Consider the following 23,741-nt stretch of genomic DNA (forward strand, 5'->3'; position numbering starts at 1 on the left):
GAATGTCGTAAGGATAATCGAAGAGCTGGGATAGCCGGTGGCGTCCACGCTGCTGGAGATCACAGTCTATATGCTGCAAGCTTTTCACCGTCGAGCAAACAATAGCGACAGGAAATATCTAACAGAGTACAGAGTTTGAAGGGAGAAAGAAAGTTTTCATTGAAGCTATGATCGAGCCATTGGCGATTTGAAGTCGTCGATGAACCCTTCTGGTTTACAGAAAATATAGATTAAGTATATTGATCAAAGCCTCCTACAACTTAAGCTAAGAGGGGTTTTTATAACAAAAACGGGAAATTCGGGTGCTGCTTCCTGGACGAGCTGCCAGCCTGTTCGCTCCATTCCAAAGTCACGCAAGGCTGGCTGGTGGCATTGATTGCCAACCTTGGGAAGTCACACAGGGAGCTTCAAGAATCTTCTTCAGCTCCAACGGTTGCCCAGGTCCTTGCTGTCTATCATAAAGATGGGTTTGCGGAAGGCACGAGCTGGGAAAGAAGGGAGTTGAAGATGCCAACGACCTGCTCTTGGGAAAACCACCAGCCATAACTCGTCGTTTGGGCTTCTTCGGTCAATCTCGACGGAAGACTACCAGAACCTTCTAGAAGGTGGTGTCCTCCACGGTGCCCTGCTTCAGTGTCCCCAAGGTGTCCTGTTGTGGTGTCCCCAGGTTGGGAGCTTCCTGGATTACCCGCCCTTGACTCGGCCAGACAAGCCCTTCACGTTAGTAGTGATAGGCAGATTCTGCGCTGGTTCTGACCGACAGACAGTAGTGGCTTCGGTAGATCATATCTCTCTGGGTATAGCTCGGAATTGGGAAAACAATATCTTGTTAGAACCGGGAGAAGACAAGCTTTCCAATGGTACCTTATTTGCCCGAAGATGATCCTGGATCATCGAGATATTGGTCTCTGATCAGAGATGCATTTCTTGTGTATGCTGGCCGATTAGCCTGAGGATGCCGAGAATTAGGCCTGGGTTCTCAGACGCATTTCTCCTCAACCACAGCTCGGATTTGGGTTCTCAATATCTGGTTGGAAAGCCTGAGATGTCAGGGTTCTAATGGTACCAGCGAGAGAGTGAGATCTGAGCAGAGCTGTGCGGTTGGGACTGGCGAGCTGGAACTGTTCTGCGGCTGCCGGCCTGTTTCCAGAATATCAGGGCCTCTGAGAAACGTCTACAGATTTTGACTTCCAGCTCCGTTCTTTGCATGCAGTAGCTTGCTGGAAAGCTGGGGAAGTCAAGAAGAGAACGGCACTGGTTTCTCTAGATTCTGATGGAGGAATCTCCAGATATGGCCCAAAGTGCAGAGAGCATTTTGCTGCCACTAGGACAGCGGAGGGGGCAGGGGTTAACTTGGCTGGTTGCACGGCTCTGAGTTCGCGCCTCATCCTTGGCTGATGCAACCTCCCTTGCATCCTGAAGGCCTTGGGAGTCCAAAGGTGGCTGCTCTTCCGGCTTGGCCCTGGTTGGCTGCTGTTTTGGGGCATGGTGGCTGGGCATGGCTCGACCCGCAGGGTCGTCCAAATTTTGGCTCGTAACAGGCCGTGTGGCGCCGTCTTCTCGGCCAGTGCCGAGAGCTTTGGCTGTCCCGGAGGAAGGTCCGTAACAATACCCAAAAGTCAAGCAGTCCAATCTGTTGAACAACAGCCTGGGTTAGCGAGCTGCATGTGGCTTGTTGCATGTTATTGAACTGCAACCCAATAACTGGGACCGAAGCCGGATTGGCTTGTAAACACAGAGAGGGAACCGGGTCGACGTCTCGACGAGAACCCGAAGGTGGAAGAAGCTTGGGCGGCAAGCCACGGTGCTTGCCATCTCCGCCCACAGGAAGTCACAGAGCGGGGCCTCGTCGTCGCATGAGGTTTGTTGGCGCTCTTTCTATTCGGTTTCATCCGCCGGATTGTGGCAGTGATCGGAGTGGGGGAATTCAGAAAACCAAGGCGAGTGGGAGGCGGTCTCCTAATTAGCTGTGCTCTCTGTCCTCGCCAGTCTTCTATCTGGCTGCCTTGCCGGCGAGCGGTGCTTGTGGTGCCATCATGTTTATTCGCCGTTCATTGCGTGGTTTACTTCACGTCTCTACCAAGGGTGGCGGCGGCAGTACGTTTGTTTCCTCCTCTGGTGCTGCGGCGTCCCTGGCTACCGCTGCTGCCAGTGGCGAAGCCCTCGACTATTCCTTGCTCAGAGCAGGGGCTCATTTCACCTCATGCGATCTTCGTCCCGCCATTGGACTCTTCCGTCATTACATTGCCGTCGGAAAGTTTGGCTCTGTGGTAAGCGCCTCTCTTGGGTAAATAATAGTCAGATCTGATTCTTGGAAGACTAGTGATTTCCTTGTTATGGTGCGGTTCCCGTTACTTGGATTTGCACATTCGGTTCGTTGCAGATTTCATTCTCCAGCATGATTCATTTTCAGATGAAAAATGTTATATTAATGTCGTTGTTTATATGCGCTTCGGCAAGTTAATTTTTTCATCCTCCTATCAATTGCCTCTGTCCTTTTTGGAGTCCCCCTCTTTAGTTCCAGTGAGCTTATCTTGGGGGCATGCCTGAAGTACATAAACAAGAGGCTTTGAGAAATTCTTTTGTTCGGCATTTTGGTTAAATTTTCTGTGAGATGAGGAGCTGATAAGGTCTCCGAAATGAAAGGGTAGGGAGGCAATTGAAGGATGGTGTTATTGATACAATTGAAATTCATCGGGCTTAGTGTGATATATCTATCTTTGCTAAATGTCTACTTTTTCTATCTTTGCTTAAAGCCTTGAAGCATTCTCGTAGCAAGTGAACCAAGTTAAGTGCCTAAATTTTCTAAATCAACAACCCCTATGTAACAAGCAGCACCGTACAATTTCATTTCCACCTTTTCGTTTCTTTCTCTGCTGGATTCTAATTAACTGCAGCACTCTCTCTAGGTTTCTTAAAAGGCTTTATAAGGTTGTTGTTTTTCATTCAATAGGTCGCTCCATCCAAAAACAGAGGACAGAATTCAACATTTATCTTTAGAACTTTATCTAGCGCTGCGGTAAAACATGAGTCTTCTCACAATGATCCAACTGAAAAGTCAACATCTGGAGAAGAGAAAAGGGGCTCAGATGCGAGTGGACCTGCAGGAAAGCCAGTCCGTGGCGGGGTTTGTTTCTAAACAAATTTCTTGCTTATCTGTTTGGGTTAATCTGGATTATCAGTCATGCAATTTAGTTCTATTATTTTTTTTATTTTGTAAAGGGAAAAGAAATAAGTCCCATTATATGTATGTTCATAAAAGTTTTTGCTACATAATTGTTGAGATAGTTTCTTTTTGTCTAGTTTATAGATAAGGGAGACTATCTGTTGAAAATATTAATTTGCATCCCTTTTGTGGTCGAATGTAAGAATGATAACTGAGTTATGGACCCTTTGATCCTTTATATAGGGATAAAAGAGATTAGTTATAGAGAGAAAGCATCTGGGCCGCATCCCATTTCTTTTCTCTTGAGAAATGATCTTTTGAACAAACATGTACAGCCTTTGCCACAGGCATGTGTTTAGCCTTTGCCACAGGGCATGAGCTTGGTGTGGCTTTCAGCAATACATCATTATTGTGGTGGTTCTGCACCTTTCCTAGATAAAGACTCAAGCATAAATCACTTAGTTTGGCTATTCAAACCCTAAGCCCGTTCCAGTATTTTACTTATTTATTTAGTCCTTCAAATGGAAAGAGGACTAGTTTCATCCTTGATGCAGGTTGTCCACACTTGACTTGCAGTGGAGACGGGTCAGATGCATGTCTAAATGTGGACAATAGGGACCAGTGCAGCTGACCGCACCAAGATGTGTCCTGACCACGTCCGGCACTGCACTAATGCTGCATCCATACCTGCACCTGCATCATGCCTATGCAGGTGTGGCAGCTCTTTAGGGGCATCAATGTTACATAGCCTAGCACATAAATGTATAAAAGCATGCATCATCTCATTCGGAAAACCACTTAGTAGTGTTTAGACACTGCGAGGTAGTTTTAGGAAAAATAACAGCAGCTTTTTCTTTTTCTATATGATCTATGGTTATTGTTGTACTGCTACTTTTGTCAGCTATAAAAAGTTTGGCTCCAGTGGAGAACAAGTATACATGCCTTCTCCCATCTATTTTGATCTCAATAGTTTTGTTCAGACCATTTTGATGGCATACACAGTCCGTGTCCTTTTATTAGTGTTTGACATTAATGTATATGTGTTTTTATTGGGAGAGCATTTTTCTTTTGTTGCTTAATTAGATTATATTCTGATCAAGGACTGATTTTGCTTCTCATTCTGTGCTTACTCCATCATTCTGTTCAAACTCCATCACATTCACGTCTTGCATGTGTCCTCTCAGATTTGACAAATTGTTGCACTCGATCAGGCTCGTTTTCATCTGCTATGCTCTTTGTGAGCTATAATGTCTTTTTCCTGCCAACTTATTTGATCTTAAAAGTCATTACTCTGGTTCAGCCAAAGCAGTTAACAGTCCCACTGGAAAAGATGTGCTTGTGTGGTGAATGTATTTGTTGACTTATCCTTTGTAGAGCTTGAAAATCCTCCCACATAAATGTGGACAAGGTGATGGTTCTTCACATTTCACACATAATTCTAGCTCGAAAATGCCGACTTCTGTTGTTCAATGTGGGTCATAATGGTATGGAAATACATTTGGTGCAGTAATGTGACACTTCTGCAGATTCATATGCAAAATTGGACCTATTGGTACATCCCATATTGAAGAATACCTGGAGATGATGTTAAGGGTCAACATTTGTGAAATTTAACTGCAACCTTTAAAACCATGATTTAATTGCTCTTTTTATTTTTCCTGCATGAGTAATGTGATGACACTTGCAATAAGTAAATTCTGAATTGAGTTGCAATCGTATACAAATTTCCATATTCCTCAGCTCATATGGTATAGCTAACAACCAACTTATGGCCACCCCATTTATGACCATATGTATTTTATTAAGTCAAATAAGCTTCTGCTGAAAATGCATCTGCTGTTCCACATAAATTTGTTTGGAATTTTTTTTACTCCACTTGTTTATGAAGCTTTTGCTGTTCTCTGCAGCCAATTTCATGGTTGAGTTTTTTATTACTTGCCCTTACTGGAGCTGGACTAGTATATTACTATGACAAGGAGAAGAAACGCCATATTGAAGGTAGATTATTCTGGTGAGTTTGGGTGAGTACTAGGTAGGAATGATTGCTATTAGCAAGAATGCCTTTATAGAGGGTTCTTGCAATGTCTCGCTTGCAAAAAGAAAAATTCTACTTGAAATGTAGAACACGGATAATGACAAAAATCAACATGTTTTTTTTTACCTAAAATTATCCACATAAATGACATCCAGATTAACTGGTCCACTGGTGACTCGTGCCTCGGCAAGTCAACTTGGTGCCTCTGCCAAGTTTTGTTCACTTTTAGTTTTGAAGGAAAACAATTTATAGATTGTGTATGCATAAAAAAACTGTAAAATGGTCTAATTACTTATACACTTGATAAACAAGTCCAATGGTAGAGTCATAAATAAGATAGATTTTTTCATTTAGTAACAAAAAATGGGATGATTAATCATTTGGCTATCTACAATTGCATATCCCAACAATATGAGCACTTGCATCAGCCACCTAATAATTGAAGACTAAGGCATGTCCATACCTGAGCGCAATCAAAGATTCAAATGATTAACTTTTACATTTCAGGTTCCACTTTTCACTTGCAGCCTACAAATACATCAGGTAAACATTAAAAGTATATGAAGTTATAAGCCATACATCTATTAAGCAAGTATACTGTTGAAGTTTGAATTACAAATCCAAAAATTACGAAGGACTTAGGATGAAAATTGCAAAATTCAGAAAAATAGTTCGTACTTCATATTTGAAACTTTAAAGTCTTAAACATAGCGTACAACCAAAATCCAAGCCAAGTTTGAAAACTATCTAAACTGAAGAAATAATTAGAAATTAAAAAGTATGATTTCCAAGACAACTAGACACGACTCCAAACCTCCAAGACTCAACTTCTATACTTTTATTCAACCTCTTGTTCAACGAGTTATCAGCGGAAGATGATGTTTCAATTGGAGTACAACTAGTTGGATCATTTTCTACTGCGTTTTCACAATCATGATTTGCTATTTTATCACTTTCATTGCCAACAATCTGGGGTTCTGCTTCTTCAACGTTTTCAGCTTTCATTTCTAATTTCTTTAAAGAGTCGTTCAGTCAAAAAAATAAGATTAAAAGACACTCAATTACCTTTTGTACTCAACAAAAAAGACAATATTTTGAAAATAGAAGAAATATATTGTTGTATTGTATAATAGTCAAATAAATTTTCCTTATTTCCATCTAAAACTCCTTGCATAACCCATTCATCCATTGGTGTTTGCACATATATATATTATCCAAGGAAATGAGATCAAAATAGGATTTCTTCAATTGTCTCTCTCTCAAGCGAAAATTATAATGCACAAACACTATCCAGATAAGGAACATGTTTGGCTAAGTATATGAATAGCAGTTTTCTAAAGTTCAAGAGCACAAATTCCATGCATCTTCTACCACATTGCTGCAGAACAAGGCCAAAACACATATGTCACAACTACTATTATCAGTTGTCTAGTGTGGTTAAACTTTAACTTTAAGTGACTTTAGATTGTCACCACATTCACTCAGAAACTCTTGTTAGGGTATTACCTGGCTTGTGCTCCTTCCTAATGATGACAGCTAATGAAGTACCAAAATCTCCACTTGCCTCTTCAAATAGATCAAGCTAAAGATAGAAGTGAACAACTACATGCAAAGATATGTAGTTGTAATATTGAAATTAAATCATAAACTAAAACATTAAATAATTAAAAGTCTAAAATTAAATAGATTGATGCCCATTACCTGCTTGCATGCCTTTACACTAGATGAGATGTCTATCTCCAACCTTTTAATGCATTGAATTAAACCACACCTTATCTCAGGATGCTTTATAAATTGTAAATTATGATTGCAAAAATAATGCAAATATATATTAAAATTTAAGAAGATAATTAGAACACATATAATTACATCATGGGATTTCAAAGAATGAATAAGTGAATAAGATATATATATATATATAACACCTTAGAAAAGTGAGGGCTATAATGGTACTTAGGGTTGAGATAATATGCAATTGCATGAAGAGGATGTTGTAGTCGATGCTTCCAACGATTGTCAATTGTTTTTCAGTAAGGTTTACTTTTTCTCATCATTATCATAGATTTCTCTCGCAGCTGCTTTAGCTTTATCCATAGCTTCATAATGATATCCAATTGTTGGACTTTCTTCTCCATCTACCATATGTAAAACTTTGTCTAAAGGCTCTATTGTTTTCGGTTTTCACAGTTGATTCTACAATCCTAAAAAAATATTATTCAATATAATATCATGTATCTCTTTTTCTTTAGAATATTGAATATTTTGATCTATGTCACATGGGTACGGGTACGAGTGCCGGTACGGGTACGGGTATGGACCATTTTCAAAAAACTTGGGTACGGGGGTACGGCCGTACACACACACATATATATGTCAAAAAATGCAGAAAAATAACATATTTGCACATATCTATATCAAAAATTACACAATCAGAATAACATATTGTCATATTCATTAATACAGTCATTACAATTTACAACTTATATGAAAACTTGAAAAGCACCTAGCAAAAGAGCCGCAAAACCAATAGAAACAAGGATCATTTCAAAAGGCGTACCCAACCCCGTACCCGTACCGGTACCCGCGTCGTACCGGTACCATACGGGTACTCCTCCTTTGGAGGAGTACCCGTGTGACATAGATTTTGATGCATTCCACTTGGATGATGCAACCATCTTTTTGAGACCAACACAATATTCTAACAAAGATTGAAACCATAGCCACAAATATCATTTTTGGGTTTTAAACGATGAGGTTTTGATAAGGCATAAAACGAAAAAGTTGTTTTTTATGGGAAAAAACGAGAAATTTTTGGCAAATTTTAAAACAATTAATATTTTGAAAGAAAAAGAAAGGTGGCCAAAATCTTAAAAATAAAATGCTGAAAATATAAAAATAAAAATCTGCTAACTAAAAACTGAAAAAACATGAAAAAACTGTGAAACATCAAACAATGAAAAAGCGGGAAAAATGAAAAAAAACGAATAAAACGGGAATAAAACATATTTTTTACATTTTTTTTAAAATACATTTTTTTCGCATTTTATTCAGGTTACTAGTTTTTTAGCATTTTAAATGCGTTTCTTTTCTAAATATTATCTGCTTTTTGTGGCTATGATTGGAACATGATAAAATTAGTAGCAAGTCTTGCAATAAGTGGTCTCAAGGTCTCCTTATTGTTGGTGAACTGAGTCTTTGTTAGATTCAAAACAAAAGTGTGATTTTATGGATGAACTTTGTAATCTTCTTTCCTCTATCCACAAATGCAACTATGCTGTTAATTTACTTATATCTTCAAACATCAAATCTGTAGAAACACGAACCACAAAGAGAGAGAGAGTGGAGAACGAACACACAATCTACGTGGAAAACCTTAGAAAGAGGTGAAAAACCACGGGGAGGCTCTGACCTAGGGGCTCACCGCAACCCTAGGAGAGAGAAAATTATATTTCACTTAATTCAACACTAAACACAAGTGACAATATAAAGAGGGAGAGAGGAGAAGCCGCCTAGGGTACCGAGCCCGTCTCGGTACCCGCGCCCCATAGAACCGGGTCCAAGAATGGACCCGGTTCCCACAGCAACATATTCTAACACTCCCCCTCAAGCTTGGCATACATGTCAAACATGCCAAGCTTGCTAACATTCTTTTCGAATGAAGAAGTACAAAGCCCTTTAGTTAGGACGTCTGCAACTTGATCTTCAGACTTCATATATGGCAGAATCAGCTCCTTTGAGTCAATGCGTTCCCGGATAAAATGACGGTCAATCTCCACATGTTTGGTCCTGTCATGTAGAACTGGATTATTGGCAAGATTAATCGCAGACTTGTTGTCACAGTACATCTTCATTTTATCTCCCAGTTCCACACCAATATAAGTCAAAAGAATCTTCAGCCACAGCATCTCTGTAACCCCCATTGCAACAGCCCTGTACTCAGCCTCAGCACTAGACCTCGAACATACTTCTTGCCTCTTACTTCTCCAAACAACTAGGTTACCTCCAAGAAAGATACAATACCCTGTAGTAGACCTCCTTGTGTCAGTGCAACCTGCCCAATCTGCATCTAAGTAGCCCTCAATAGTAAGTTTGTCTTGTCGAGTATACAGCAGTCCTTTTCCTGGGTCATTCTGTAGATATCCCAACACTCTTTCTGCACTCTTCCAGTGACAATCCGTGGGAGCATGCATAAATTGACTTAGCACATTTACCGCATACGTGATATCAGGGCGAGTTAGAGTAAGATAGATAAGCTTACCTACTAGCCTCTGATATCGCCCTTTTCCTTCCTCATCCAGAATAGTGCCCGTCTTGATACTTATCTTAGTTCCCGACTCTATAGGAGTAAGATAGGGCCTACAACCAAGTTTACTTGTCTCCTTTAGTAAGTCAAGAGTGTACTTCCTTTGATTCATAACCAGCCCTGTCTCTGATCGAGCAATCTCTATCCCCAGAAAGTATCTCAGCTTACCCAGATCCTTGAGGTCGAATTCTTTAGCTAATCTCTCCTTCATCTTTCTGTTTTCTTCTTCATCACTGCCAGTGACAATCATATCATCAACGTAGACAAGGAGAAGACTCACCAGACCATCTCTCTGCTTTATGAATAGGGTATGATCTCCATTTCCTTGCTTGTACCCAGTAGACTTCATAACGATCCTTAGTCTCTCAAACCAAGCTCTAGGCGACTGCTTCAAGCCATACAAAGCTTTCTTGAGGTGACAACATTTTCCCTCTTGAACATACCCGGGAGGCATGCTCATATAGACTTCTTCCTCCAGATGGCCGTTCAAGAACGCATTTTTAACATCAAGCTGGTCCATGCGCCACTTCCTGTGCACAGCAAGAGCAAGAATAACCCTCACGGTCTTCAACTTTGCAACAGGAGCAAAGGTCTCAAGATAGTCGATCCCATACTTCTGGCTGAACCCCTTTGCAACCAAACGAGCTTTATATCGATCTACAGTGCCATCAGGTTTGTACTTCACGTTGTAAACCCACTTAGAGCCAACTAAGTGTGTCCCTTTAGGGATATCAACAACTTCCCATGTTTTGTTCTTAGCTAACGCACCCATCTCCTCTGTCATAGCATGTAACCACTTGGGATCATCCTTAGCATCATCCACCGACCTGGGAATAACAACTTTGGATAAGGTTGTGATAAAACATTTGTAATTTGTACTGAGCTTAGCATAAGAAACAAATCTCTGAATAGGGTGAGAAGTACATGACCTGGTGCCTTTGCGCAAAGCAATGGGGAGCTCTTCATTCGATGGACTTGGGTCATCCAGGGAGATCACAGGATTGGGATTGGTTCTATCCTCATCACCAACATCTTCCACTGTAGCTTTCTCCTTTCTGACATAAACCTGGCCAAACAAGTGATCCCGGGCAACAGTGGGCTGAGCATCCACCGTGATCCCTTCCATATGGCTGCCCTTCTCATTACTGACCGTGACCGTGTCAATCACACTGGGACTAACCTTGTAATCCAAAAACTCCATAAACTGAATCAGCTGGTTAGAGGAATACTCTTCCCCTTTGTTCCCAAGACACTCCCCCTGAAGAGGATTCACCGAAAAATACGACTCATGTTCATGAAATGTGACATCCCTCGAAACATACACTTTGGAAGTAGTGGGATCCACACATTTATACCCCTTCTGAGTGGAAGAGTACCCCAAGAAAACTCCTTTAATAGACCGGGGATCAAGTTTTTTGAGAGTAGGGCTATGATTATGCACAAAACAACTGCACCCAAAGACACGAGGAGTAAGAGGCCACGGATTCTGAGTGGGCCACAGGGTAGAATAAGGAGACTGACCATCCAACACCCTAGTAGGCATACGGTTAATGAGATGTGCACTAGTGAGAAGTGCATCACCCCAATACCGCTTCGGGACATGACGTTGGAACATAATGACCCGGGTAACATTCAATAGATGATGATTTTTACGTTCAGCTATACCATTTTGAGGAGGGGTATAACTACAAGAGGTTTCATGAACAATACCCTTGCCTTTCAAGAATTCATCAAGGGATTGGGAGACATATTCCCTTGCATTATCCGTACGGAAAGCTTGAACAGTAGTATGGAATTGAGTCTCAACAAAGGCAACAAAGTTTTTCACAACTGCTGGAACCTCACTACGTTCTCGCAACAAGTACACGAACGTACATCTAGAGTAATCATCAATAAGCGTCAAAAAATAGTGACAACCACCACACGTGGGTACTCCAGAAGGACCCCAAACATCGGAATGAACTAAGGCAAACGGATGAGTGGTTTTATTCAAAGAAATAGGGTACGAAGCCCTGACATGTTTAGCCAATTGACACACTTCACAAGCGAAGGAGTCAATGGAGACAGAAGCAAACAAATGAGGAAACAACTTCTTTATTAACTGGAAGGGGAGATGTCCAAGTCGCTCGTGCCATCGCAGAACAGTAGATCTATCGTTCACACCAGACAAGTGACCACTCGTGGCAGAAATCAATGCTGAAGCAACTTGTACCGGCAGCCCGTAGAGCCCATCAGTAACCGAACCAATCCCAATCTTCTTCCCCGTCACCAAGTCCTGCAGGGAGCAATGATCAGCAGAGAAAATCAGATTACAGTTTAATTCTTTAGTAATACTGCTGACAGAGAGTAAGTTCACAGGAATATTTGGAACATGCAGGGCATTGTGGAGACGGTATTTGTTCAACAGGGACAAGCTCCCTTTCCCAGCCACAGAGATAGAAGACCCATCTGCCATAGACACGCGTTGCTTGCCAGAGGAAAGTTGATATTCTTGAAAGAGTTTAGAGTCCCCTGTCATGTGGTGAGTGGCTCCACTATCAACAATCCAATCACCAAGAGAAGGGTTACCTTGATCAGTCGAGGCAACGAGGGATTGGGCTAGCTGAGCCCCTTCAGACGTGGAGGACTCCTCAGGGGTAGTAGATAGACGGCTGATGTACGCCTGTAGCTCCTTGAGTTGAGCAGGGGACAACTTGGACTTTGCACCACTAGAAGAATTGCTCTGACTGGAATCAGACACAGAAGGGCTACGCTTGCCAGAGGGAGGACGACCTCTGACCAGTCTCTTCTCGGGATGAAGATCCCAACAGAAATCCACCGAATGCCCCAACTTGTGGCAATGAGTGCAATGTCGGGCAGGATGCTGCCCAGTCCCTGAGGCACGGCTGACAAAGGCAGAAGGGCCATGACCGGTGTCAAGATGCATCACCTGGCGACGTTGTTCTTCAGACTCAACATGAGCATATACTTCCTCTATCCCCGGAATCTCATCACCATTAAGAATCTGGCTACGAATAGACTCAAATTCATCCCGCAGGCCTCCCAGAAACAGAAACGTACGGTCCATCCATTCCTTTTCCCAGTAGAGGGAATGATCTGAACCGCACATCCACTCATCAGTCACATGATAATCTAGCTCCTCCCATTTGGTCTTCAGGGCAGCATAGAAGGCAGCAACAGACAACTCACCCTGTGTCAGAGAGTAAATACTGCGTTTAATCTGATAGGTGCGCAGATGTCTCTTCTTGCGACCATACATCTTTGCAAGCACAGTCCACATATCAAAAGAGGTCGGCTTCCGCAGAATGAGGGGCTGGATATCGGATGACACGGAGCTGATAATCCACACCTTCACTTGGCTGTCCTCCAACGCCCACGTCGCCCATTGAGGATCAGATTTGATGGGCGCAGGTTTGTCGCCAGTGATGTAAGAGAGACGCCCACGGCTAGTAATCCCAATCTCGAGAGCGGCAGACCAAGATAGGTAATTGTCCTTGGTCAGACGGATGGAGGTGACCTGGATCGGCACGTTCTCAGTCTTGGAGGCACTGCCCGTGTCAAGAACGGCATCTTTTTGAGTCCCCATCGCTTCTGCCATCACAAATAAGCACACAGCAACAAGAGGCACAGCAGCGGGAATGAGGCAACGGCGACGGGAAGGAGGCAGCGGCGACGGCGGCGGGAATGAGGCAGCGGCAACGGAAAGCAGGCGACGGCGCAACACAGAGGCCACCCACGGTGGCAGAAACAAAGAACGGGCCGAACGGAGGACCGCGGAGGCACAAAAGAGGACGGCGGCGGCGGAACAAAGGACGACGGCGGCAGAGCAGGGCGACGTCACAAGGGCAGCAGCGGCGCCGGAACAGAGAACGGCGGCGGCGGAACAAAGGACAGCGGCGGCAGAGCAGGGCGACGTCACAAGGGCAGCAGCGGCGCCGGAACTTCAACGGCGTCGGGCGACGAAAAAACTTGACGATTCTTGGAAAAAACGCTTCTCCAACTCCGCTGGCTCTGATACCATGTAGAAACACGAACCACAAAGAGAGAGAGAGTGGAGAACGAACACACAATCTACGTGGAAAACCTCAGAAAGAGGTGAAAAACCACGGGGAGGCTCTGACCTAGGGGCTCACCGCAACCCTAGGAGAGAGAAAATTATATTTCACTTAATTCAACACTAAACACAAGTGACAATATAAAGAGGGAGAGAGGAGAAGCCGCCTAGGGTACCGAGCCCGTCTCGATACCCGCACCCCATAGAACCGGGTCCAGGAATGGACCCGGTTCCCACAGCAACATATTCTAACAAAATCTATGCAATGAGTTGCATAAGAAGTCTAAGACTCTAAAATAGTCTTTCTCTCATCCTCTAGCATTTTTCCAGCTTCTTGATGGTTGGCTGCATTGTATGTAATTATCTACATCATACAAGTTGCCAACAAACATCAATCATTCTAATTATTTGTAAAGTTGAGAAGACCATTATATCAATATACTTAATTACTAACAAGCATCAATGCTTCTAATTACTTATAAGTTATAACTATATGAAATGATTAAATGACAAGTAGAACATTTGCATGATATACCTGAACAACGATTTCAGCTCCTACTACGTCCACCACCTCATTGAACAGTTTAAAGAGATTATCTTGATTTTCACGGTACTTGTTATATCAATTGATTACAAAAAGTATATGCCCCTTGAGCAATAAACCAGAAAATTTATTAATGTCCTCTGATTAGCATCTTTTTGACCCATCAGCCATAATAAAGCAACCAGTTTCAGCTCGTGACTCTTTGTAACCTTTAAAAACTATATCTGGTTATGGTTGACCGTGTCTTGAATTGGACAAAATATCCCACAAGATGCATTTATTGCACTTTACATGACCTAGGCAATGTCCAAGCCATCTCCTTGTGTCCTGAAATGTAAACATGGTGTTGCTGCCTTGTATGCAGGTATGCACGAGTTACCTATGAAAAACTTTTCTTTTTGTTGCTATTTTTATTGATTGATTACTATCTTCATTCTAAATTACTTTTTTTTCTTATGTGTCTGGATTCCCTTTCCAAGCTATGTGTAGTCACAAATTCCGTTGGTATTTCAAAATATCATGATACTATTGCAGGAAAGGCAGAATGGTTTTATTGGCAACTGTTGCGATATTTCAAAATATTGTCACAAAATAAACATCATGAAATATTCCCGTTAGAATCATTTTCTTGTGTATCTCAGTGCACATTTTCCATTTTTTGATCTAAAATTTTTAAAAGTATTTTGAATTTGTATCAGCAGTTTTTGTAAGAAAAGTAATAGAAGTTTTTTTAAGTTGTTAATTTTTGTGTATTGTCTTTATATTTTATATGTTTAAATTTCTGAAAATTTCTTAAGAAAGAATATACAAAAAAAAAAAAAAAACCTCGCCTGTAAATATTTGAGAATGATATTTGCATCTGTGTGGGGATATTCATGGTCTTATTCTTTGTGCTGTTATTTCATTTATGAGTTGGCAGGAAAGCTTAGATGCACATGCCTGAAGGAATATACTATGTTGTTAAGGTGCAGATTTCTTCATTCAATGTATCCCCTGATTATGTCGTTTATTTGTTATAAAAACTTCCTTCTGTTGGACAGTTGTACCTTTGCATGACTCCCTTGAAGTTTATTCTCTTATGTGAACTTCATGGTTTGATACTTGAATTACTTGTTTCAAATATCTAGATCCTTATATTACAATTGTAGAAGCAGCATAACAATTCTTTTTCTTGTTACAACTTCATGATTTCATTTTTTATTGTTCCAGAGCTAAAGGCAGCTTCAATTACAGTGAAGCAAGGGCCATCTATAGGCAAGGCAGCTATCGGGGGTCCCTTCAAGCTAGTGAATCATGAAGGAAAGTCTGTAACTGAAAAAGACTTTATGGGGAAATGGACTGTCATATACTTTGGCTTTACACATTGCCCTGATATTTGCCCAGAGGAGCTACAGAAGCTAGTCATGGCAATTGATGAAATAAGTGAGTACCCAGAGAATCTGTTTGATGTTTTCTGTTCATGTAAATAGTAAGAAATATTGGTTTGATAAATCAACTTTAGCTTTTGAATTCTTGTTGATGGCTTTTCACTCGTATAAGTCCAATTGAATGCTTATCATGGTAAAGGAGCATTTGCAGTACCATCTCTATTTGGTTCATACAAGTATTGGCCATATTTTGGAAATATTACAATATCACCAAAGGGAGGAAGACAACATTATTGAGAACATATCACAATAATTTCAAATATTGCAAAGGTTTTCCCTTTCTAAGTATAATATATATTTCCATTGTACTTTTGTTTTTTGTAGATCTTAAAGACTATTTTCAAAATTTTATCAATGTTTTGTAAGAAAATGTATGGAAAACTCATAATTTCACAATATATATATATATATATATATGTATATATATATATATATATATATATACATACAGTGAGTATGGTTTAAATTCTTCATGAAATAAGCAAATTCTGATCTATATGTTCAAATTCATTTTTCATTCATCTAATATATTGTACAATTGTTTTACATTGGTTCACTTTCAGTGAGCTTTGCTTTTCTGCACAAGGAAAATGTTGAAATTTGGAGATTGTTACTTATGCTTCTTGTTTCCATGTTCCAGAAAAGAAAGCTGGAATAGAAGTTGTGCCTGTCTTTATATCAGTAGATCCAGAAAGAGATACTGTTGAGCAAGTTCGTGAATATATTGCAGGTTGTTTGCAATTTAATTTAGTCTTTTATTGTTGAATGACTTTTTAATGTCGTCAAGAGTATGCTTTTAGAGGCTAAATACTATCGATAATGATGTTTCTTGTGTACTTCTTATTTTCGAGATAAATTTGATTAAAGGAACACGTCCACTGTTCTCGCATGAGATCCAACCCAAGCTACCAGAATCGCTTGAAGTCGAAATACTGATCCTGATTAAGTGGCAAGCAGAACCCATCAGGAATCTCAAGTCCTCAACAGGAGCCATTGGTCTCCATGATTGCCATTTGCTTCCAAATTGTCTTCAGACATCATTTCTAGATTCTGACCTGTCTTTTAAAAGATTTTCTGATTATTAGTAGTTTATATAGTTTTACATTATTTGTTAAATGGTTCTCTTCTCCATTCTGCTTCCATCTCACCTTTTGGTTTACTAAACCAATTTGACAACTATCAGAGATATGTCCCAGACCATTTAGGTCAAGGACAGCAGGCAAACCACTTAAATTCTTGTTAGAAAATATAGGATTATCCTGGGTGATGAAATGTATCATGTTAGATCTCTTCCTTACATATGGTTTTTTGGCTTCATGTTTATATTGGAGGATTTTTTGTCCGGGGTATTCAGCACCATTTTTTGCTTGAGTTGTAAGTGCTAATCCTTGGAAATGTTTTCTCACGTTGTCCATACTAAATTGATGCCATTTTTTGTTTAAATTCTTTTAGTTAAACACTATACCTGGTACTCTGTTCTTCAGGAAGCCATTGCCTTAATTTTGAAAGGCTTTTGTTTCTGTCTTTACCTAAACGTTGACCTCGATTCATCTATCAGAGATAATTCATAAGCTAGTGGAGACAATTCACAGTTATGCTTCACCTCTAGGCCCATTTTTTTTCACAATTGAAAGGAAAAAATGGAGCAGCCTCCACGATCTCCTAAAGCCAACTGAAAGTATTATATTATAAGAAAAAAATTTCCTGCCCATCAGTATCATGTAGTATCTCTGAATATTTGCTACTCTTTTGCAGAATTTCATCCAGCATTGATAGGGCTAACTGGTTCAGTGGATGAGATAAAGGAAGTTGCCCGTGCTTTTCGTGTTTATTACATGAAAACAGAGGAAGAGGGATCTGATTATCTTGTTGATCATTCCATTGTCATGTATGTTTTCTCCAAAATTTTTATTCAACTTATTGTAATTTTTGTGTCTTCCTTACATTTGTTCTACAATTACGCTCATAATAGGATCGTTCCTCATGTGATTTCAAATATAACTAAATATTGTTAACATTAGCTATGTGTGACGTCATCTTTATTCCTCTGTTTTTTAGCTTAACTGGTTTGACATATGCTATTAGTGTTGTTGTCAGAGGCTTTGTGTAGAAACAAGGCATGGAGTCTATTGTATGGTGATGCATAAGCCTTAAGAGGTTGCAGTGTAAACTTCATGATCAAATCAGTAAAACACATAAAATTAATGAAACTAATGAAAAATATGAAAAGAACAATTAAAACTGACAAGCATATAAGTAACGACAATATAAAGCAATATTTAACCACTTTACTAATAACATGATAATTAGATAACACAAAACAATAATGGTTAACAAAGTATGTCAGAGATGAACATGATGTAAGATAGAGTCAGAGGACCATCCAATGGCCCTTGTTGACCGGTGGTAATCACTCATAGAGAGAAAGGAAGGGGCATTGAGATGAGTCATCTGAAGAGAGAGAGAGAGAGAGAGAGAGAGAGAGAGAGGGCTGATGTGTTTCTGAACTACGTACTTCTTAGACCATTAATTCAAATTAAAAATTTAAAATCCAGTAGAAACCACAAACGATAGGTTTGCTTGAGTTTGGACTGGGTCAAAACCAGACCCTTTCACATATGGATTGTGGATCGAGCTTTTTTTCCTGGTCTTCAACCCCAAGGCTCTGTTCAAGGTCCCACGTATCCCAAATTTGAACTTGACATCTAGTTTAGGAAATGGTGCGATCCAGATCTAATTGGGTCCAACCGAGAAATCTAACCGATGCCAACCTGTAGATCTATATCCAAACCCATGTCTTTATCCTAACACTTAATCTACCCAAACCCAACACTTCCCTGATTATTACCCACAATTCATACCCAAATACCATCACATACCCAAACTGCCAAACAAAGCCAAACCCATACCCTAACCAAAACTTAAACCATTATCCATATCCTACACCCATTTCCTACCCTCCACCTAACCCTATGGGCATTTTTGAAGGCCGGGATATGCACTTTCACCTGGAACGAAAACGAATTTTCGGTTCCCCTTTTTATCAAACTGGGAATAGAATTTTTAGCCGTTGGCCATGGATCCTGAATTTTTATTCCAGAATGTTCAGCCCACATAGATGGGTGGAACGACGATCCACAGATAAAAAAATTTGACTGTTGCACTACACTGCAACATCAGCTACAGAGGTTGTAAAAAGAAAAAACAGAATGCACTGGTGAGGCGGTGACTGTCACCATGGATGCTGTTGAGGAAAAGCTGAGAGAGAGAGAAAGAGAGAGCAAGAGTGTTCTAAAACCCTATTAGGTAGAAAGAGGGAGAACTCTGAAACCTTCTAGGGTTTCAGGCATCTGAAACCCTCTGCATCAAGGTCCTCAGTGATGGAAACCCTCTTTGTCAAGGTTTCTGCAACTGAAATCTCTGCATCGGGGGTTTAGGTCGGTCAATTGAGGCAGAAATATGTATTTGCTATATAAAAAATACCAAGGTACACTAAACAAATCTAGAAAGCGAGTCAGGTGTTTCTGGTACCCACACCCATGTCCGGTCGTGTTGACATTGGTATAGTGCTTTTTAAGGAGTGTTTGTGTGACGAAGCGCAGCATCTACTCATGCTCAACAGCCAAAGAAAGGACGATTCCAGTTCTCATCTTTACAACAGGGCTGAACATTTCGTCATATTCTTGTTTCCGGTTCTTGCATCTTCAACAAGTCTCCACTTATATCATTCATTTCTGTCATTTGGTTTGTTTCCTTTTTTTTTTTCATGCACCCACTCTGACTACATCCTTGTTGCCAATCCACATTCATACAGGACCTCCAATTTGCCATTCATGGCTTCAAGCCATCATCTCTAATCTGATGCTTGATGAAGATTTATAGGCTCATGCTTCTTGCTTAGAGCTGATAATAACAATTGGAAATCCATAGAGAAACTATCATAGGTGATCCATTTCTCAGCTAGATGAGTTTGATTAGATTTCTTGATATTGAATGCTTGTATGGAGGCAGAAGGATTACCTATTTTGTTTTTGAGGTTGAGTTCTCTTTTTCTTGTCGCGAAACAATGACTTTATACCTCTTTAGTTCTGAAAGTATTCTATATTTTCTTGAGATTGAAACTTGTCAGCTGATTCAGTGCATGATTTCTTTGCACACAATCTGAAGAACAACTATCATTAGTACTGATGAATATCTTTAAAATCTGGATGCAAATATCAATTATGGGGTTTGTTGTGTTAACAGTATTGGATTGATGATCAAAATTTAGCTCATGAAAGACTACTTTATTTTGTTTGGTTTTGGTCCAAATTTAAGTTGGACCGGACCTGGTTGTACTCATTTATTTTTACCAGGTAAAGTTTGTTAATTTTTAGATTATTTATATGTCAGGCTTTATAGCAGTGGTTTAAGTTTTTCATAAATTGTAACTCTTTATGTAGATGGGAGAATGTACGAAAATATTGGAACATGGAAAAATCATGGAAAATTTGATGTCTAAATTTGATTTTATGAGCAAAGTAAGTCAACTATTTTTTTTAAAACATTATAAAATTTGGTTTGTGCATCTAATTTTCTTGGTTTCTTGCTTAAATTTTATAAATTTTAATATTTTATATACATATATATATGACTATATTTTGGAAAAACAGTACTTTTAATGCTTAGACCTTAGAGACAGGAGCCATAAGATGTAAAATAAAAAGGGGAGGCATGACTAGTCGTGCACACACCCACACGCGCACACACACACACACACACACACACACACACACATTATATATATATATATATATATATATATATATATATATATATATATATATATATATATATATATATATATTATAATCTGAATATTTATAGGTTTTTTTTAGGCTTTAAGTTATTTATATTCCAAATAGGATTCTGTTATTAGAACTATGATAGGAGAGAGTTTTATGAAAAGACATTGTTAACATGTAAACTGTGATTTTGTTCAGGATTTATGTTCCATCTTATCTGTTCCTAATTAAATTATTAATTTTGGGTTTTCAAAAATTAGAAATAAAGATTTACCAGTTGATATTTTAGAAATTAAGACACTTTTTTCGTGATCTATGGTGTTTGGAAACTTTGATTTTAAATTGTAAACTTGCATTTTTATGCTATGTGACCATTATACTTCCAACTTCTTAATTTTCATCTGTCAAACATTTAATTATATTCATGATCATCTTAATCATTGTTTTATACGTAAGCGTTGATTTGGATTTAGATTGTTTTGTTGTCGACAGTTAATTTTTTCTCACTTAGTATTATCGTTTTCTTTTGTGTGGGGTGGGGGGTGTGGGTGGGTGGTATTTTTGACATCGTGAGTCCAACTTGGTTTTGTTCCCTCAACCTCTTAAAAATTTGTCAAGCAAGTGATCTAAAATGGGTTTGGTACTCAACAATTTGACGTGGACATCTAATGTCTGCCAAGATTTGTAGGCATCAGAAAATCATAATGTAAAATATGATACTTCTGAATTGATGCTAGAAATTCAATGGCTAGTCTGGTCGAAGTGTTTAACCTTGGTCACAGATGTTGCACCTCTGTGCTTCTTTTTCTTTATTGTGTGCACACATGCATGCACGTACATTGTGTTTGTGTGTTGTACACACCTTCCCCACACCCTGGCAATGATGTTTCTCAAAAATGAGACATCACACTTGCTCCTTGCACATGCAGATGGGTTGGTGTCATAGACGCAGATTTTCCCCGTTTAGGCTTTTGGAAGGTATCAGTTGTTTTGACTTGAATACTTCTTTAGTTCTTTAGGTAGAATTGGCGTAAAGTTACAATATAATATTTAGTTCACTTTTGAAGCCCGAAAAAAATTTCCTAGAGAAAGATTAGCGGACAACAGTTCTGATAATAATGGACTAAGCATCTAGTTTTGCATACATACTGGTCATGCAGTCATGTGTTATCTAATATGTTTTAGAATTGTCTTTCAATTCTGGACGTCAATGACGCCATTTCTCATCATGCCAAAAATATCTGCATTCGTTAACTTCAATATTTTGCCCCAATCATGTTTGATTTTTTTCTTTTTTTGGTAAATGTAATCAGGTCATAAAACAATTTTTTATTTTCTGCATCTCCTTGTGATCCTGAATGTTTAGTGTCTTCATGTGCTGTAATTTTCAGGTACTTGATGGACCCTGGTATGGAGTTTGTGAAATTCTTCGGGAAGAACCATGATGTGGATTCACTTACTGATGGTATAATTAATGAAATAAAGCAATATAAGAAGTGAACACAAGTTCACGGCAACTATTTTAGAACTGTTTCCTTTTCTGCCACCGTCATTCACAGGCTTGTTAGTGCAATTTTCTTGGCTATTCTGTCCGGTAAATTGGCGTTCGGTATTTGCATTAAAGGTTAACTGGGATATTTATTGGAGGATCTGAATGTTGCATGCCTGTCCATTTGAACATTTAATAGTTCATATTGTAAGGAACACATAGTAATGATAACTTGCTCCATTTTCCTTTGGGGGCTTCATGTAGCGGCTCCAATGTAGTCTGTACGTGTCATTCCAAGCGCTGGAAAATGTAAGGATGTGGAGGTTGCCACTGAAGTTGTCAAATATGGGTGTAACTGGAACTGATCGAGTTAAAACATTTTTGTATTTGGTGCTTTACATTTTGCCAGTCCGTAATAAAAATACTTGTGGTCGGGGAGTTATTTTTGAAGTATTGGATTTCCTGTGGAACGTGTGTGCATATATATATATATATATATATATTAAATTTCAGGTTGAGTGGCTACTTTTTTTCCACCGCCTGAAGGGAGGCTGTAGCTACCTTTCTTGTATCCATTCTCTTTATGCTTTTTATGCTTACAACTTTTTACGGTTTAGAGGTGTAGTGCATTGGGTTGTGATAATGTCACATCCCCATCCGAGTAGCGGGGCTACATATAGGCTGGCGTGGGCAGTTGTTGCTCATGCTAGCAATAAAATTTTTATTTATTTTTACATATTTTTACATAGATTTTTCATAATTATTTACTTATTTATATATATGTTGTATCCTTTCAGAAATGAGAATTTTTATAATAGTGTCTCATAGCAAAAAATTTCTGACTCTGCTGCAAGGCTCCAATTTAGATGTAATTTAACATGCATCTAGCAAAAGATGAATGGATATTTCATCCGTAGAGCAGGCACAAGTTTCGTGGAACTTGCGCCGAAAAAGTTACTGTCACAAAATAGCAGCAGCAATCTCAACTGCATTCGTCGCGAATCTAAGAGCAAATGGTTTGCAATATAAAGCGAAAGACATCAAATTGAAAGAGCAATATACTCACAAGGATACTGGTCTTGGAGACGTCCAATAAAATTGGAACAATACAGAAGAAAGAATGCTGTGTTATTGAAGAAGGATCATAAGACACCATAACGTATCTCCAAAGAGAGCTGCAGTTTATGTACACACAGCAACTAACACTAATTAAAACCTATGTTAGAAAAGAAGACTCGCGACATTGGATTGCGTGAATAATTTTAAAATGGTCGACCATTTGATCCAACAATTTGAAGAGGAGGAACTTAGGCTTCCGTCCTTCATGTGGCTGTAATAGAAAGAACGCAATGAGGAGAGAACAAGAGGGAAGAAAAAAAAAAAATCTTTAAGGGGTTGCTTGGCAGCAGACACAATTTGTAAGTGTCTCTTAAATATGCACTAAAGATGTTCATGAGATATTGACAAAAGGTTTCAGTTGTCAAATGATCCCTAAAAGGTTGTTCGGTAAATGAAATACTTTGTATGGAATACTTTGTGAGTGTTTCATGAATCTTCCATAATCGTTATGGTAGATTCATGAACATGTAGTTCTAGTGTTTCATGAATTTGTTCAAACTTTGAGGTAGATTTATAAAACACCCATAAAGTGTTTCAATTTCCAAACGACCCTTAAAGGTCTTGTGAGGGATTGAGAGAGAGAGAGAGAGAGAGAGAGAGGGAAAGAACTTAAGGGTGAAAACTTAAACGAGAGAAGTGGGAGGAATTCTTGGGTGCCCAGGGATTGGACCGTGGATTACCCTGATCCAAACTTTATTATTTTCAAAATCAGACCAAACCCTTTGTTAAGTTAGGGCTTACATCCTAAACCTCTTTAGCTATCGGATCTTATGTTTCTTTGCATCGTTTTTTGGGTTTTGGTCCATCTATATTGGATCTT

The 23,741-nt window shown here is 39.4% G+C and overlaps 1 protein-coding gene across 1 annotated transcript; it reads left to right on the forward strand.

Moving 5' to 3' along the window:
* Positions 1-379: 379 nt before the first annotated feature.
* Positions 380-22,244, forward strand: LOC116255123 (protein SCO1 homolog 1, mitochondrial). Its single transcript, XM_031630881.2, has 7 exons — positions 380-2,270; positions 2,954-3,127; positions 5,074-5,164; positions 15,312-15,524; positions 16,170-16,259; positions 17,285-17,417; positions 21,705-22,244. Exons 1-7 carry the CDS (start codon positions 2,037-2,039, stop codon positions 21,811-21,813), a joined length of 1,044 nt encoding a protein of 347 aa, XP_031486741.1. The 5' UTR covers positions 380-2,036; the 3' UTR covers positions 21,814-22,244.
* The last annotated feature ends 1,497 nt before the right edge of the window (positions 22,245-23,741 follow it).

Source organism: Nymphaea colorata, chromosome 5, assembly GCF_008831285.2.
Source record: "Nymphaea colorata isolate Beijing-Zhang1983 chromosome 5, ASM883128v2, whole genome shotgun sequence".
In the NCBI taxonomy this organism is placed as follows: domain Eukaryota; kingdom Viridiplantae; phylum Streptophyta; class Magnoliopsida; order Nymphaeales; family Nymphaeaceae; genus Nymphaea; species Nymphaea colorata.